The 13,189-nt window shown below is 40.3% G+C and overlaps 1 protein-coding gene across 3 annotated transcripts in view; it reads right to left on the bottom strand.

Moving 5' to 3' along the window:
- The window catches only part of fam163ba (family with sequence similarity 163 member B, genome duplicate a), a 38,984-nt gene that overhangs the window by 9,554 nt on the left and 16,241 nt on the right, over nucleotides 1–13,189 (bottom strand). For all 3 annotated transcript variants that reach the window (XM_054756188.1, XM_054756187.1, XM_054756189.1), the window contains one exon: nucleotides 5,042–5,157. In XM_054756188.1, coding sequence (XP_054612163.1) covers nucleotides 5,042–5,134 — 93 coding nt within the window. In that variant the 5' untranslated portion in view covers nucleotides 5,135–5,157. The remainder of the gene's footprint in view (nucleotides 1–5,041; nucleotides 5,158–13,189) is intronic.

Here is a 13,189-nt window from a genome sequence, read left to right as displayed (position 1 = left end):
TTAGCCCTTTAAAACAAGGACAGAAACAACAAATTTGTACTAATACCACTAAATGCTCAACGAGTTAAGGACGAGTCCTTGCTAAGTCCCGGAGGCACCGTACTGACAGTGTACTTCTCATTGAACACCACTAGAGGGAGCAATGATGTACTTTTCAGTACGTTTAGTTACAGGGTGTGAAAGCTGAGAGACAAGTATTGCTGATATTTGTTTTACTTGATCAATGCCACATATTTTCACGGTATCTGAGGATTGTTACGATATGCAGTGATGTACACTAATCCCTTGTTTATCGCGGTTAATTGGGTTCAGACCCGAATGTGATAAGTGAATTTTTGCAAAGTAGGATTGCTTATTGATAAATGGAAAATCTTTGTAGTTAGAACCTGTTTATGACTGTCCAAATTTGTTTTTTTAACATTCTTAGAGCCCTCTAGACATTAAATAACACCCCCATAGTCACCTCTACGCCCCTGTTCCCCAATATAGTCGACATTATAAGAGAAAATAAGACTTATTAGACATAAATAAGATATAATATAGACTCACACGTGTTAGTATTTGGAGAGGTCCTTGTTCCTTTTTTTACTTCCTGTTCTGTACAGTACTTCCTGCGATGGCTGTTGTCTCATCAATGTAACATTACTGACACCTAGTGACCAGTGTAGAATACTACACATCATCACAACATCTGAATGCCTTATATACCAGTATGTGTTTTTTCTTCATTTATACATTTTTAGGCTTGAAAGTGCTTCATTTAGCCAATTTTCTTAAATATGCATATTTTTGGACTAATAATAGGCCGTATTCAACCTTTAAACAGCATGAGTTGTTCATTCATATGCTATTTTTGAAAAAAAACGTGATCGAGTGAGGCTGGGAAATTTGAAGCATGAAGTGGCGAGGGATTACGGTGTTATCGAGTCCTCCACTCATTGCTTTTTCAGCTCAGCATTCACACAAAAATTGCAAATCCTGAAGCGCACTCGTTCCCAAAGAATTTGCCATTTCTGAACCACAAAATGTAGCTTGCAGATTAATCCCGGGCACGCTGCCAGCTAATATCAAAGCACAACGCAAAGATGGCTTGGATTACGCCAGGAAATAAAACAATATGCCCCAAGATAGAAAGGAGGGTATGATTTACGCGCACCTTGATGAGCAAATAAGCCTTTTCCTGTCATCACCTGCACAAATGTGTTGATATCGCTGTGACACTTCCACTTAAGTGAGCTTTGCCTGGCATGAAATCAGAGCAGATGAGTTACTCGTTGGGAAATGAACATGATGTAAAACGACGAGTGCGGAGGGAATTGTGCAAAAATGATCTCATGAATGATTTACTTTGGAGAGCCACTAAGCCAGAAGTGCTGATGTAACGCAGCCGTGAAATGAAAACCATGCAAACACACTTTGGTGAGTGCACATGTGGCTTTTTTTTACTGCACACTTCTCAGAACAATGTGACAAGTACAAAAGCTCATTTTCCATTCTAGAGGGTCACTGCATTCAGCGCCATGCTGTAATGTCCTCTTATGTCACACTGCAATACTTGGGCGCAACCAGCAGAGGTGCTGTCGAGTCTGCCGCGCGACGCCAGCGATGGAAAGCTGAGCGACTTCCGAGCCACTCGCCACCAAAATCTTCACATTTCTTGCTTTGATATAAACCAGGGGTGTCCAAACGTTTTTCCAGCGAGGCCCACATAGTGAAAAATGAGAGGATGTGACTTTGCCACTTCGATATTTTCTCAAGCAATATGCTAGTTAGTTAAACAGTATATATTTCAGGAAAAAAAATGCATCTCAGCTTTGTCATATAGCTGAAAAAGCCTACAAGTATTATTACTATCAGCTTCACTCTTTGCTCTTTTTTCCCAATCTTTATCTCCGCAAAGCGCAAGCGCAGCTCAGAGGTTGGGTGTTTTTGCCGGTGTTTATGTTTGTCTGTCTGTTTGTGTTCAAAATAACTTGAAAAATTCTGAATGAATTTGGATTAAATTTTCAGGAATTGTCAGAAATGGGATATGGAAGAATTGATTCAATTTTGGGGGTGATCCGGATGATCACGAGGAACATTGCGAGATCGGACCATTTTCGGCATTTGTGCATATAAGTCCACAAAAAAAAATAGTCAGAGCACATGTTCGGGACATTTAGCCTTCTTGGCACATTGTGCTATCATGCTAGGTGTTAGCATGCTAATGTTAGCATGTTCGCATTGCTAGTATGTTAACATTAGCATGCTAGCATTTTTTTGCTATTTTCATGGGTAGACACATATATAAACACCACTATCATGCTAGGTGTAGCATGCTAATGTTAGCATGTTAGCATTGCTACCATGATAACATTAGCATATTAGCATTTGTAACCATTTTCATGGGTATACATATATATGAACACATAGCACTAAAATTAACATTAGCATACTCACATTTTTTTCAATTTTCATGAATATGAACTTAAGCAGACACTTAGTGCTATCATGCTAGCTTTTAGCATGCTAAAATTAGCATGTTAGCATTCTAAGTAATTCAAACCCTTCCATGGTATGTTTTCATGGTCAAGGAATCTAAATATGTAAAATAAATAGAGGACTAATATTTATGGAGTAAATCACTATATGGGAGAAGTATGGCGCTTCGCGGAGGTCTGCACTCTCCGAGTGCTTTTTTAGTTGCTGTTGTTTTTTGGGGTGGGGGCATTTTTCAAATATTCCAACTCTTTTATAGTAAATTTTCTTCTCGGAAGTATGACTTTATTCCCATAATTCGTTGTTTTGTTTGCTCCTCAGAATTATTAGAACTTATAAAAAAATAACGCTTTGTTCATTCAATACTTTAAGTCGATGTTACTGAAATGCCGTGATTTAATATTACAAGTTTATTCTCGTAAAATTGCAGCTTTTTTTCTTATCAGAATACAACTTTTTTGCCTTAATATTTTGACTTTATTTTCATGAAATTACAGCTGTCTGCTATTTTTTGTTAATTTTCCAACCATTTCAACTTTCTGCTTGTACATTTTCTTTTTGTAATATTTTGACTTTATTCCCATAATATTCTAACTGCTTTCCCAACCAAATTTTCCAAAAATGTTTGTTTCTTGTAATATTACGAATTCTAAAAAATAATGTATTTTTTCTTTTATATTTCAGCTCTACACTACTAAAATGACATTAATTTTATTCAGAATTAATAATAAAATTGCAACTTTTTTTCTTGTTAAAATACAACTTTTTTCTTTGTATATTTTGACAGAATTCGCGTAAAATTACAGCAGTTTTTTTCCATTTTTGCTGTAGGTTTGTTTCAATTTTCCAACTATTTCAGTTTTCTTCTTGTACATTTTTTCCCCGTAATGATTACGTTATTTCCAAAATATTTTCACTTTATTCTCAACTTTTTCCGTAACCTAATTTCCCCCAAATTACAATTTTATTTGTTGTTTTGCTTGTTTCTCATAATATTATATGACATCATAATATTTTTCTTTACTATTTCAACTTCATGCTACTTAAATGACGTTACTTTTTCTCATAATATTAGGTTATTCTCGTAAAATTACAACGTTGTCCCTTTCGATTACAACTTTTTCTGTAAATATTTTGACTTTATTCTTGTGAAATTACTGCTGATTTTTAGTATTACTTTTTAGTTTTAGTTTTCCTGATTAAATTATATTTTGAGAATATGCCGCAGGCCAATTAAAAAACAGCCGCGGGCCACAAATGGCCCCCGGGCTGCACTTGGGACAAACAGTCCAATAGTTTTCATATCAAATATCAAATTTGACCTGCGCTGTATTAGCCATCTTGGTGTTTGATATCGAAAATCTATACAGTGGATCTCTTTCTTTAATATGGAAAAACATCACAACCAATACAAGAGTAAATATTCTTGTTTTGACCTTAGACCTCTCATGTCAAATATAAAAAAAATCAGTAGATTTCTTGCTTTGACTCGCAAAAATTGTTGTGAAAATTGTAGTGACACGTACCTTGGGATCAATTAACACGAGTCAATTATAACATGGAAATGGTTATGCAAAGTACCGTATGCTCTTTATGCCTAATCCAGGGGTGTCCAAACGTTTCCCAGTGAGGGGCACATACTGAAAAATGAAAGGATGCAAGGGCCCCTTTGATATTTTGTAAACCAGCACATAGAGATACAGTATGCTAAGAAAAAACTTCATTTCACCTTTCTAATAGGTGAAATGCTACTAAAAACGACATTTTTTTCCATCATAATACAAGTTTATTCTTGTAAAATTGCGACTTTTCTTCTTCATTCGATTATGACTTTTTTTCTTAATATTTTGACTTTATTCCCACAAAATTACAGCAGTTTTTTTCCATTTCTGCTGTTTTTTTTTTTATTTTCCAACTATTTCCGTTCAGCTTTCCTCTTGTAAATGTTCTTCTCGTAATTACAACTTTATAATTTTTAAAACAATAATGTCTTTTTTCTTTATTTCAACATTGTTACTGAATGATATTTTTCCTCATTTTACAATTTTGTTGTCATAAAATTGCAACTGTTCTCTCTATTGTTTTCGCTTAATATTTTGACTTTACTCTGTTAACATTTCTGCTGTTGTTTTTTTTGCATAATTTTCAAAATATTTCAAATTTCTTTTCCTAATATTTTCACTTTATTCCTATGCTATAAATTTGCACCCAACTTAAATTTCCAAAATTACAACTTTATTAATTATTTTTTACTAAAAAAATAATAATATTTCAACTTCATGCTCCTAAAATGACATTTTCCTCATACTATTACTTTATTCTTGTGAAAGTATGCCGTTTTTCCTTGCTAGATTACAACTCTTCTTTTCATATTTTGACTTTTAATTAATTTTCCCATTTTTGCCGAGGTTGTTGTTGTTGGTTTTTTTTAAAGTTTCCTTGTTAAATTACATTTTTAGACTGTGCTGTGCCAATAAAATCACAGCCGTGGGCTGCAAATGGCCCCCAGGCCGCACTTTGGACACCCCTGCCCTAATCCTTTTGACGAGCGTCGTGCGCTCACCTGCAGCCTGCAGTAGCAGAGTACTGCTATGATAAGGAGCAATATAACCGTAGCAAGGATTCCACCAGTGATGACCACTGTCCCGGCTGTCATTCGAAAGGCTCTCCATCAACTGCCTGCACAGAAGAGAGGGGAAGACAAACATAACAAGATCAATAAGAAGAAGAAGAAGAAGAGTAGATGCCTGCCATTCAAGGGGGTTACCTTCCAAGACACCCGTGAATGGCTAAAAAGTATAAAAATATGCATATATGAGCAAGCCTGACAGATTTGTTTGCCTAAATGAAGTAAAATACAAATACAAGGCGGTCAGAAGACGCATTGAAAGACGTTGGCATGATATGTACTGTAGTATTCTACACTGGTCACTAGGTGTCAGTAATGTTACACTGATGTGACAATAACTGCAGGACAGGTCTGAAAACAATTAACTGCGATAAATGAGGAATGACTACATTTATTTTATTAAAAAAAACGGTCCTTGTGCTCCACGGATGGATGTCCACAAAGTTATCCCACAAGAATTTAGTAGGAAACTCTAAGAAAAGATACACCAACAAGGACACAACATCACCTACAAATGAGAGGAGTAGACAACAGAAGCTGCTGTTACAAATAAAGACTGAGGAGACTGGATAAGTTGTACTTTTTTAGTGGAATAATCGATGCCTGTCTGTCGAACCTCGGCTACAGGAGGTGCAATGTGGGGTTCGTCCCGGTCGCAGAACACTGGACCAGCTCTACACCCTTGGAAGGGTACTGGAGGGTACTTGGGAGTTTGCCCAACCGGTCTACATGTGCTTGTGGACTTGGAAAAGGCATTCCACCGTGTCCCTCGCGGCGTCCTGTGGGAGGGGGGGCTCCGGGAGTACAGGATTGGTGGCTACTACGTGCCATTGGGTCCAAAGCAGGAGCCTGGTTGGCATTGCCAGCGGTAAGTAGAGCCCGTTTCCGGTGAACGTTGGTCTCCGCCAAGGCTGCCCTTTGTCACCCATTCTGTTCATAATTCTCATGGACAGAATTTCTAGGCGAAGCAAAGGCGTCGAGGGAGTCCAGTTCAGGGGTCTCAGGATCTCTTCTGTATTTGCAGACGATGTGGTCCTGATGGCCTCATTGGGCTGTGACCTTCAGCGTTTACTGGATGGTTGCATCTGAGTGTGAAGCTTCTGGGATGAGACTCACCACCTCCAAACCTGAGGCCATGGTTCTCAGTCAGAAAAGGGTGGATTGCTCCCTCCGGGTTGGGAATGAGGTCCTGCCCCCGGTGGAGGAGTTCAAGTATCTCGGGGTCTTGTTCACCAGTGAGGGACGGTTGGAGCGTGAGATCGACAGACGGATCGGCGCAGCGTCTGCAGAAATGCGGTCACTGTACCGGACCGTCGTGGTGAAGAGAAAGCTGAGCCGGAAGGTAAAGCTCTCAATTCCCCCCCCATCTATGTTCCCACCCTCACCTACGGTCATGAACTAAAGAACTGAATTGTGGCTACAAGCAGATGAAATGAGTTTCCTCCGCCTGGACTCACCCTAAGAGGTAGGGTGAGGAGCTCGGCCATCCGGGAGGGGCTCAGAGTAGAGCCGCTGCTCCTTCACATCAAGAGGAGCCATTTGAGGTGGCTCGGGCATCCAGTCTGGATGCCTCCCTGGTGAGGTGTGCCAGGCATGCCCAGCCAGGAGAAGGCCCCGTGGCAGACCTAGGACACGCTGGAGGGTTATGTCTCACAGCTGGCCGGGAACACTTCGGTGTCCTCTCGGTGGAGCTGGAAGAGGTGGCAGAAGGCCGGGAAGTCTGAGCTTCCCTACTGAGGCTGCTGGCCCCGCGACCCGGACCCAGATAAGTGGAAGAAAATGGATGGATGGACCCGATTCCTCAGCCAGACTCTATTCCAGGCAGGTTGAGTTTGAGACCCCTGCTCTGCAGGCCTCTCACAGTTATTCAGCACATAAGGGAACAACCACAGGCATCCAGTCTTGTTAAAGCATCTTCCTGCTGGAAAAAGTGCATGAGCAGTGAGGTCGCGCCCTCTGCTGGCTTCATAACTCTGCAGCACTCGTAGATAACGCCATCAAACCACTTTCTATTGAAGTTTAAGTATCATTATTATTGTAATTGTTATTATTACGTTAATAAAATCATATACAAGTATAATTTGTTACATATTTAATCACTTTGAATTATAAATACATGAACATTATTAAAACAATTACAATTGTAATTTATTCAATTTAAAAAACAATAATTTATATATATTTTTTAAATGACAACCTTTGTAGATGGATGTTTTTCTGTGGATAGTGGACATGTGTGTGCCGTCTTCCACCCAGGAAGGTTGTCTTACAGGGCAACTATCTGATTTAGAAATAAATACATTATTAGTTACAGTATATCTTTTATTACAAAGAATGATATCTTTAAATTCAAATCATTTGTCAGTTTCAACAAATAAAACAGTCATGTTTTTCGATGTGTCTCTGTGTTTCATTGCACTGTGGATGAAAAAGGTCTTCTGCAACATTTGGTTCAACCCTGGTTGACAAATGAGTCAAACTCAGAGATTGAACGCCGTTTGTTGTGACACCAATGGCGCAGTTCGGATTAAGGACGCGTACCCAAACTATACCGGTAGCAACCAGACCGAAATACTAACTAGTGCCGCCATTTTGGTGCTAAATGAAGAGTTATTATTCATTTAGTGGCACTGAAATGAGGGAATAATGAGGTTAGTCTTTCACCTGCGCAGTCAACAGCGAGCGTCGAGCTTTGTTGTAGTTCACCTCAAAAGATGCTGACTGCAACAAGTACTTGAAGGTAATATCGTGCGGGCAAGCGGCGTCTTGTCAGTAACTTCCTTGTGCTCAGTGAGTGCATGACTACTGCGCGCTCACTTGTGTTAAATTCCTGCATGTTGAAAACACATGAAAGCAGCTTTCTGGCATGAGACTGCATGGCTGAGACGACAAAAGCAATGCGCCCAGCACGCTAACACGACACAGCTGCTCCCCTGCAGGCTGCACTACAGCTGGATTCGAATCCAATCTGCAGCCACAAGCAAATCAATCACAGGAAACGACTTTTAGCTCCTTTAAGACGGGCTGCTTTATGTCTGAAGCTTTGCCTGTGCTTTAAGGCACTGTTTTGGGGTTTTTTTCGGGAATAAAGCATGAAATTCAACATTGAAGGATGCTGACGTGCAACTCAAAACATGGCTGGTAATGATTGAACTGATCAATATTTCCAACCAGCCCAAGGACAGCCAATGTCAGTAGCTAACTGGTACAATAAGCAAACAATAAGCTGTTTTTTTTGTTGCAATGTGTAATATGCAACATTTCATTTCGAAAAGAGAGCTCCCCAACACACGGTAAAATTGCTAGCCACCATGCGAATGAACACACTAGTCTGATAACTTCATCAGCCCGCTCAAAATGCATTTTCTTTGGATTATTTAGGACAGAGGAGTCCAAAGTGCGGCCCGGGGGCCATTTGCGGCCCGCAGCTGTTTTTTTATTGGCCAACGACACATTCTAAAAATAGAATTTAACAAGAACATTTTGTAAAAAGCGACAACAACTGAAAAAATTGAAAAATCGGCAGTACTTTTACCAGGATAAAATCAATATATAGGAAATGGTGGAAAAGCTACAACAAGAAATCCTTGAAAATAATAAAAAGAATCCGGTTTAATTTGAATTGAAGAGCTGATATCTAGCAACTCCCATGGTTTTCTTGTTAATAACCAAAATCACTTCGGTTCTTACATGAATAGCGATAGCATCGTGCTGCTAAAAAAATGTAACCCCTGTGAGCTGTTTTTGTTGTCCTTTTTAGATCTGTCCAAACAAAGCTACCTTTAGTTGTGTCAGGCATTAAAACGAACAAGAAACCGAAGAAACAAGGGTGCTCTAGTCATGTTTTCCACGACGGTACACTGACAGGTTTTCACAGGGGATTGGAACACCACTACGGGTTAAACCTTCAAGATGAAACCCTCTTAATACCCAACATAACCAGCAAACTGGCTTACTTGTTCATGCAACTCACACAGAGCAATGAAGAACTTCATGCCATCCGTCCTTCTTTCCGCTACAAGGCGTTCAGGTGAGTATTAGTTTGTTATTAATTGTCATTTTTTATCAGAATCAGACTCAGAGTCAGCTTTATTGGTTGTGTGTGTTCCACACTAGGAATTTGACTGCGGTCAACATCCCTCTCGGTTACAAGTACAACAACAGTAAACAAGTTTCCACATGAGGAGGAGAAGGAGAATACTTCTGTACTGTACATATTTAATAGAATGTTACAGAATGATTAGAATAGGTCGGTCTTCTTCAATGTTACAGGGTACAAATTCACAGAGTTACGTCCAGAACAGTATGTCGGGCAAATGCTCTGGACCGGTACAGTTCCTCTACGGAGGGCAGGCTAGTCCCGATGGTTTTCACTGCGGCTCTGATTCGCGTACCCCCGATGACAATTGGCGTACCCCTGAGGGTGCGCGTACCCCACTTTGGGAACCTAGGAGTTACACCATTTCCTTCAAAACAACCACCTATTCGAGGCCTGTCAGTCTGGATTTAGAACGCACCACAGTACTGAAACAGGACGACCTCCTCGCCGCATCAGACAAAGGCTTGCTTCAGTATTAGCTTGATTAGACCTTACAGCAGCAGCATCCGACACAATCAATCACCAAATCCTAATACGGACGAGCATGCATGCCTTTGGCATTAAAGGATTCAAATGGTTTCAGTCCTATTTGTCAGATCGCCTGCAGTTTGTATCCATCCATCCATTTTCTATGCCGCTTACCCTCATTAGGGTTGCCGGGGCATGCTGGAGCCTATCCCAGCTGACTTCGGGCGACACCCTGGACTGATCGCCAGCCAATGGCAGGGCACATATAGCCAAACAACCATTCACTCTCACATTCGTACCTACGGACAATTTAGAGTCTCCAATTAACGGCCAAGTATCCAGAGAAAACAGGGAGAACATGCAGAAATGCCCAACGGAGATTCATACTCAGGTCTTCCCGATGTCCCGACTGTGACTGTGTGGCCAACATGCTAACCACTAGATCACCGTGCGGTCCAGTTTGTATCCATTAGTAAAAAACAATCCAGACACGTGAAGGTCAGTCACGGCATCCCACAGGGTTCTGCGCTAGGACCTGTATTGTTCAGTTTTTGTATGTCCCGCTTAGCCAACTTCCACTGCTACGCAGATGACACACAACTGTACTCATCAATGAATCCTAAGCAAACTAGTCAGCTGTCCAAACTCCAGGCATGTCTCAACGACACAAAGATCTGCATGAGCTCAAACCTTTTACTGTTAAACTCAGATAAGACTGAAATCATAGTCCTTGGCTCCCAGCACCTCAGAGACAAGGTTGTAAATGATATCACCGCCCTAGATGGTCTTGCACTCTTCGATCAGGACCTTTCCTTTAGTTCCCAAATACGACAAGTGTCAAAAACTGCATTCTTCCGTTGACGAAACATAAAGAAAATCAGAAAATCAGAAAATCCCTGCCACTACCAGATGCAGAAAAAACTTGTTCATGCTTTTGTGAGCTCCAGGTTGGATTTTTGTCTCTCTCTGTTAATAGGTCGCCCTAAGAAATCTTTAGAGACCCTTCAGTTAGTCCAAAACAAAATTCTCCTTCTTGCATATAAAGCACTCCACGGTCAGGCACCAGTATATCTTAAAGAGCTCCTAGAACCCTATCAACCCAGGAGAACACTGCGCTCCCAGAATTTACAATTACTTGCCACTCAGAATTTTTAGAAGTAGAATGGGCAGTAGAGCATTTAGTTATCAGGTTCCTCTGTCGTGGAACCGTGTCCCCCACTCAATCCGGGGGGCAGACACCCTTTATCTATCAAAAAGTCAACTCAAAACCTACCTCTTTGCTAAAGCATATAGTTAGAACTGACCTGTGATACGCTGATACGTCTCAGAGACACTCCTCTATGTTCCTAAGACTTCTGGCTTGATCTACCATCTATCCCTCTACTCTATGTTCCTAAGACTTCTGGCTTGATCTACCATCTATCCCTCTACTCTATGTTCCTAAGACTTCTGGCTTGATCTACCATCTATCCCTCTACTCTATGTTCCTAAGACTTCTGGCTTGTTCTATCACCTATCCCTCTACTTTGGTTTTACACCTTAACCCAGCCCGGGTTCTGTTCAAGGTTCCTTCCCCAGAGGGAGTTTTCCCTTCACCAAGTGCTTGCTCATCAGTAGGTTCTCTGTTGTGACGTTCATGTGTAAAGTGCCATGAGAAGACTATATTGGATGTGAAACAAAGAACGTGAGGAAAAAAATAATGTTCAAATGTTCAAATCAATCAATCAATCAATCAATCAATCAAAAGCTGTTGTGATGTGGCGCTATATAAACACATCGAATTGAACTGAATTGATATTTTGCAAGTGAACGAGTTCGCTGAGCAAACATGCTAATCACGCTAGTGAAACTTGCTAATAACAATTGCAGTAGTTTAGACGAAATCTTCATCTTGCTCCAAACAACTGATCAACATTGATCAATATCGGGCAAGCTATTCTCAAAAGGTAATCCAATATGTTATCATTTCTATATGACCCTTGCAACTAACTAGCTTACATGACTTAGCAGCAATGATAGCATCGTATTGTCATTGTTTTGCAAGGTGAATAGACCGTATTGTCCAGTACAGTATATACTTGTACACTATGCATGATGTGTTTCCTATGGCGGTATGGAGCTGCATTGATGCTCATCTTTAACCTTTAACCCTTCTCTAATTGGTACACACACCATTCCTCAACCTACACACACACACACACACACACACACACACACACATTGAAGCTCACAGCATACATCTCCTGAGGCCTTCTTTTAACTTGATCAGATTTACAGCCTGGCGTTAATGATCTACACACACACATACACACACACACGCACACGCACACACTGAGGAACCAGCAGTGCTCAGCTGCTGTGTGGTGCCGTGTTTGTGTGCCACCAGTGACACCAGGTTACGGGCGCAGGCGGCGCTTCCTCGTACGCGGCTAACGCGCTCAGACAACAAGGCGGGGAATGAAAGCGGCACGCTTTGATGGAACATGGCAGAGATCACAGCGAGGTCTTGCTGGGAATAACAGTCGCTGACAAGCGCTGGCGAGGCGAGGCGAGGCGGTGAACAACAAGACCGCCACGCTTACGAGTGTACGCTGTCAACGTGGCACGTAGCCGCGGCGGCCTTTTAAAAGACAAAAACGTCTGACAGTGGCGAGTTTTGGGGATATTCTTCCATCTTGGATTTATTCTAGTAGAAGCACAAAACATTAACTTGGGACAAAAAAGCTTTGATACGACAGTTTTATTCCTTGACGATAATGAACGTTAACGAGCCTCAAAGAGGAAATTCTGCGTTTTGAAACCAGCGATGATGTGACATCTATCAGCGGCTAGCTAGCTATACGTCTTTTCAAATGTAGAGTGTATTTATTATTATTTTATATATTTTTTGATTTATTTATTTTTTTAAAGCATATTTATTATTAATGCAGTGGTTGTACAACAGTGAAGTAGCCACAAGCTAGCTAGCTAGCTAGTGCTGCATTTAAAACCAGCGACAACACAACGACGTGATGACATCTATCAGTGGTTACCCGCTATATTTCTTTTCAAACGTAAAGTGGATTTATTATTATATATATATATATATATTTAATTATGTATATTTTTAGTGTACTTATTAATAATGCAATAGTTTAAGTATTTTTACACTTGTACGACAGTGAAGTAGCCACAAGAGCTAGAGCTGCATTTGAAACGAGCGATGACGTGACAATATCTATCAGCGGCTAGCTGCTATACCTCTTTTATTATTGTATTATTTTTTTTAATTATGTTTATTTCTTACTTTTAATTGTATTCTTTTCTTTTACACTTTTTTTTACACATCAGTGAAGTAGCCACAAGCTAGCTAGTGCTGCACCTGAAATGTATTATTATTACTATTATTATTATTATGATGTATTTTTTATTTTTTTTCTATATTTGTTTTGTTTTTTAATTATTTCTTGTAAGTGTATTTATTATTAATGCAGTGGTTAAAGTATTTCAGACTTGCACGACAGTGAAGTAGCCAC

The sequence above is a fragment of the Dunckerocampus dactyliophorus genome, chromosome 17, assembly GCF_027744805.1.
Source record: "Dunckerocampus dactyliophorus isolate RoL2022-P2 chromosome 17, RoL_Ddac_1.1, whole genome shotgun sequence".
NCBI classification, from domain to species: domain Eukaryota; kingdom Metazoa; phylum Chordata; class Actinopteri; order Syngnathiformes; family Syngnathidae; genus Dunckerocampus; species Dunckerocampus dactyliophorus.
Note: the sequence above shows the minus strand (reverse complement) of the source record. Positions and strands in the feature narration are given on the sequence as shown.